The sequence below is a fragment of the Dermacentor albipictus genome, unplaced genomic scaffold (assembly GCF_038994185.2).
Source record: "Dermacentor albipictus isolate Rhodes 1998 colony unplaced genomic scaffold, USDA_Dalb.pri_finalv2 scaffold_42, whole genome shotgun sequence".
Classification (NCBI taxonomy): domain Eukaryota; kingdom Metazoa; phylum Arthropoda; class Arachnida; order Ixodida; family Ixodidae; genus Dermacentor; species Dermacentor albipictus.
In genome coordinates, this window is record NW_027225596.1 from 551,175 (window position 1) to 556,683 (window position 5,509).

General features: G+C 49.0%; 1 protein-coding gene across 1 annotated transcript; it reads left to right on the plus strand.

Annotated features, from left to right (window-relative positions):
• The first annotated feature begins 1,251 nt into the window (after positions 1-1,251).
• Positions 1,252-3,478, plus strand: LOC135913637 (TNF receptor-associated factor 4-like). The gene has a single exon (XM_065446173.2). It carries the CDS (start codon positions 1,356-1,358, stop codon positions 2,868-2,870), a length of 1,515 nt encoding a protein of 504 aa, XP_065302245.1. The 5' UTR covers positions 1,252-1,355; the 3' UTR covers positions 2,871-3,478.
• Positions 3,479-5,509: the final 2,031 nt, after the last annotated feature.

Genomic DNA, 5,509 nt, shown 5'->3' on the forward strand with positions numbered 1-5,509 from the left:
GCGGCAATTAGAGTTTTAATGAATATCTCGCACTGCTGATTTAGAAATTGCGGCACTGTTGCCCTTGGTTTCGTTTATTTTCAGAGCACTGTGCATGTGAAAGCTTGGCAATTCTTTTATCTTTTTTTGTCTCCTCATTGGTGTCAGATGTGCATTGCTTTGTTGCCCATTATACGCTCTATTCCTATTTGCACACTCTTTATGGTTACTATTAGTATACATTCGGCTAAAACTCTGCCTCTTATTCATGTCTTATTCATGTATGTGTATATATTGCACAGACATCCTTGTTTAAAGTTTTCGTTCAAGGCACATCGTGTCAAGTCATTCTTTTTAGATAAACTAATTTGTTTTTCTCTTATTTCTTTCGCGTAAGCCAGCCACTCCCCACAAAGTGACGATCGCGCCTTTTGTGTGACCAGCTAGTCAACGTCTAGCTTGCCCATGATTATGATGACCAATGTTCTGCAGTGCCGACGTCACAGTGAAATCGAGGGCACGCCACCAGCCACGATAACCACGCGTAAATTAAAAAGAATGATGGTTCTTCTTTCCTATAGCGCAGACCAAGAGAAGTCAGAACACGTCAACAGCTAACGTTTCCTCTATACAGGAAACGTCCTTCTCAAATGAGTCATCTATGCGGTTCGTTTGTCCCGCGAAGAAAGCAGAATTAACTTCCTCGTGATGAAGCAGCTATGAAAAGGACTTTTCGCGCTATGTGAAAAGGTTATGTGAAATGACCTCATCAGTAGCTACAAAACTTTCTTTTGTTAGTAGCCACGTAATTGCCCTAAAAATTTAATATGTTGTCTAATTAAGCAATCCGTGCGAAAATTAGAACTCGTAAACTGTTTCCCGACATCCGCCGTTCTCGATAATCATTTTTCACTTTAGTATCATTCTTAGCATGAATGCGCTGTCTTCTTTTAATTTGGGCAGCCTTCGCAAGAACACTCTATTACGCTATATAGTTGCCCTTCCGTATGGCCAGTAGCGACATGCCTTGCAGGCCTATCACACGCGCCCCAGACGCTTTCAGCGCTTTTCTGCTTTTGTGTCGTTCCATATACGCCACTTAGCGCGTGCGAAAAAAAACACGATTTGCGGGCAGCGCAAACAAACATGCCCGAGCTTTACGCGAGAACTGCGTCATCGATGCAATTTTATCTCCTTACGACGCGTTGAGACAGCCGACACATTCGCAGCGCCGTGTTATCGTCGTCTCCTCGGTTACGACCTTAATCTAGACCCACTTCTGTAGCCCATATATCGGACAGCGATAGCCGAAACTGTATGTTTCTTTGCTCGCTTTCACACAAGTCAGAGCTGCGAAACACGCAGCAGTTGGCGCAATGGCGGCCCATCGATACACCTGCGTTGGCTTCTCGCCTAAGGCGGACAGGAAGCGCATCGACTTCCTCAACCCGATGCCCAACCAGCGCGTATGCAGCGTCTGCAGCGTCATTCCCGACGTTGCCTTCAGCCTAGGCTGCCGCCACGTCTTCTGCACTGCCTGCATGAACGAGCTGATGCGCAACTCGCCTGTTGCCGTCTGCCCGTTCGACGACAAGGAGTTCCGAAACGTAAGCGTAAGCTGGGACTCCGCGTCCGAAGGGTACGTAGGCTCGCGCAAGTCCTACTGTCTCAACAGGGCATTCGGATGCACCTATGTCGGCCGCATGTCCGAAATGATGGAGCACTATTACCGCGAGTGTGACTACCACGTAGTCTACTGCGGCTGCTGCGCAAAGCCCGTTGCCAGGGTGAATGTGTTGGTTCATCTCCGCGAGGGATGCGGTGTCGGTATCCTGACCTCGGAAAACGCATTCCTCTCGGACACTGCCTTTGACGATGACGCAGACAAGTGCCTGTCTGCGGCCCGTAATAACATTACCAACTTCATCAACCGCACTACGAGGAAAGTGAGTGCGGTCGAGAACAGGACACAGGGGAGCAGTGACGTCAGCGACGTGCTTCGAGTTGGAGGCGGGGCAGCCTCTTCGAGACATGTCGAAACAACGTCAGACACGACTCAGATGAACCAGATCAAAATGAACTTGGAACCAGTGGTGTTCTCAACGCGTAATGACGACGCCCTAACAACCTTCGTTCCCAGGACTTTGGGGCCTGCTGTTAACAATGTTGTCACCGCTGCAGACTTGAACTCTGCGCTGCTACTCGTGACGAAGACAGACTCGACGCAGACTAACCCGACAGACGAATGGCCATTCTTCGAGCAGATGGCCTCTTCTCGAAAAAGTGAAGATTCCCTTCACAGCTGGGTGCCTGACTCGGCGTATCACTCCTCGGCTTCCGGGTGCGAAACAACCGACAGCAACCCTGAGCCGGTAAGCTTGAATACAAAGTCAATTTTTGCCCTAAGCGAAGCACCGTCCGAGCCAATCAAGCAGCCCCTACTGACGTACGAGTGGGACATCCGGCCATTCAGGAAGTACCGCAACCCGCCGTGGCCGGAGTTCAAGAGCGAGGTGCTGACGGTGGGCGAGCGTGGTTACCGGCTGAGACTTGAGGGCAAGTTCAAGTTCCTCAACTACCCGGCCCGCTTCCTGGCGCTCTACGTCAAGATTCAGAAGGGCCCCGACGACGAATCGCTCGAGTGGCCTTTCCGACGCAAGTGCTCATTTGTGTTGATGCACGCCAGGTACGAGCAGCGGGACATCTTGTTCACGCTTGAAGACCACGTGAACGTCGAGAAATTACCGCGAGCGACCAGACTTCGCATCGAACGTCCCAAGGCGGCGGAGAACTTCGCGATCGGTGTTGAACAGTGCGTGGCGGCGCAACAGATGGTGGAAGGGGGCTTCGTCTACAAGAACGCATGTAGAATCCGCTTCATCGTCGAGTAGCTGAAAGCACGACTTAAAAAAAACGCTTATGTAAAGTTAATGCAACTGCGACTACGTCCCCCGTGTTTACTTCTGCTCGTGAGTTTTCGCTGACAGTTTCTCCTGTCTGCTGCGCTCGGCCAGAGGAACAGGACATCCAGCTGGTCTATCGGAAAATTCTCCAGAGCTCAAATACAGGAATGCGCGCCACTCTCAGACCTCGAGCAGCCGTAAGTCGAACGCGGCTCCTGCAGCACAGTGGTGTGTGGTTACGACCCAACATGATCGTGAACTTACCGTACCAAGTTGAGTTGTTGACGTGTATAGGACTTGCAGTATGCATCAAGGTGCCCATAAAGAACAGGCGCAAAAACGAGATTCCATCTATACAAGGGAGTAAAACGCACTCTTGCATACGAACGCGCAATGTCTACAAAAAGTACACTTCGTTATAATTTTTTTCGGTGGTTCGGTCGTTAAAGCGTTCGGCTAATTAGCACGAGGACGCGGGTTCGATGCCTGGACGCAGCTATCGTATGGCGATGGCGACGGCTTACAAAACCAACGTTTGCGTGGTCACGTGTCTTACAGCCCCTGTGTTGCCTTGCGAAAATAACTCCCACCAGACAAATAAATCGTTCCGCGAACAAATAATTTACACTGGTAACGGCACATCTTGTTCGTAGCGTCTCTGAGCATGCACTTTATTTGAGCAAGACGTCTGAGCTGGAAGCACCGTGTGCATAGACTCTCTGCAGTCGAGCTAAAGCAACAGAAGCTGATTGATCAGAACAGTCTCCATAATAAGAAAACTCGGAGTTATCAAATGAGTTCTCTGAAGCAAGAACGCTTAAGCAGTCGTGACATGATAATTTGCGTCCCCAGGAATTTCCAGCACAGCTCCTTCGGCAATCTGTTGAACTTCGCCGCAATGCACCAAGGTTTAAAGGGCAGTATTTAAAATATATATATTTCGAAAGAACAAAATTAAAATTACAACGTGGCGAGGCGACTTCCTTTTAATAGCCTGGCTATTTGCGCCACTTAGCACCCACTTAGTGCTGCGGTATAGCAGTGTTTTTGTCCCGACCAAAACTAGTCAGGACGCTAAGTGGTTCTGACAACTTGCGACCCGTGCGCGGGAAAAAATACCAAGCCACCTAGTTTAAAGTCATATCTAAATAATGGGCAAATAGTGCGTGAAATATGCGCTATCGGATGTGACCCTAAGTCTATAACGCAGCGTATTTTCTCACAAACCCCCCTTTTTCTGTACAAAATATACTTCGGTAAAGTGTCATCGCTGACTCTGCTGCACATATTTCAACTAAAATTTTGTGTGGACGCTGGCGTAAAGTTATGCACCTTTGTGCTTCCAGTATACGGCTTACTGATTTTCGGTCACCAGCGAAGTCGGTGCGCTGTCGCTGTTGATAGCCGAAAGGTGTCGTTCGACTCGTACGATGCTAAATAGGCCTACATTTGCGACACCTTCCAAGTAATATTTACGTCATATTTTGCGGCATCAAAGTATAAGCCTTAATGTTGCTTTGAACTTCGTTGCATTGTACTTATATCTTTTTTTTCTCGTGTCTATGTGACAAAGTATCTTTCTGTCGCGAATGCGTGAAGCAAGAGAAGTCTGTCTAGCGTTTGAAACGTTACATGTTATGTGCGGAACGCATGAAGGAAGAAAAAGTCCAGGAGGTATCATTTCGCTAAAATGTTGAAACCAAGATAGTCGGCCTAACACGCGATCGTGTACCGGTAAGTTTTAGTGTTTTCCACCGCCACGCTAGTCCCACTGAGCGCCTTACTTGAGTACAGCGCTGACAACGCGAAAAGACAACGCGTGCAAGACCAACAAGCGGCCGCCTCACTAGCGCGTCACACAGAAGACAGAACTGTATGCGTTACAATATAAACGGCTTAAGTTGTGCCAAAATATTGAGAGAAAATGTGCACGGAAAGGCTGGGAAGACACCCCAACAAATGCTCGTCGATTAAAACCTACCGCGAACCGAGCGCACTGGGCCGAGCCCGCCGGCCAGGGTCACGTGTTTGGCAGACTTGGTGGGGGTGAAAAAGCAAAGAGGATTTCTTCAAGGAGAGTCGCCTTGGGAAGGCTGGCTGTGGGACGTCATGCCCCCTCCCCTCCCCCCCGCACCCCACCCCAGGAGTTGATTTCCTTTCGGTCCGTGATAAACTGGAGTATGAGCCACGTGACACTCAAGCATTCTCGTAAGCGATGCGATTGACGCCTGGACGACCTTTTTAGATACGGCGCGAAGAGCAAATATAGATAAACGAGCCACAAAGTCAGGAGTGACAGCTCCGCGGCCAAGTGGCAAAATATTGACAGGAAAGTCTTTCGAGCGTGTATACACAGCGAAGGCTAAATGGGCAGGGCGCGGAAACATCTGATTTCACTTCTGCAGAGACGGCGCTTATTCTCGAACCAACCGTTTGGAGAACCTTATGCGCGCGAATTTCGCAGGCAATCCGCCAGTACACATACGCAGCAGGCAATAGAGAAAACGTAGTTAAATCTTCTATGTAGCTCGTAATGTGTGCAATGATCATAATTGTTGCCGACTTTCGCATCTAACTAAATTGAAAATGCTTGCGAGCATGCTCGTGATTACGTGAAAACATAGACT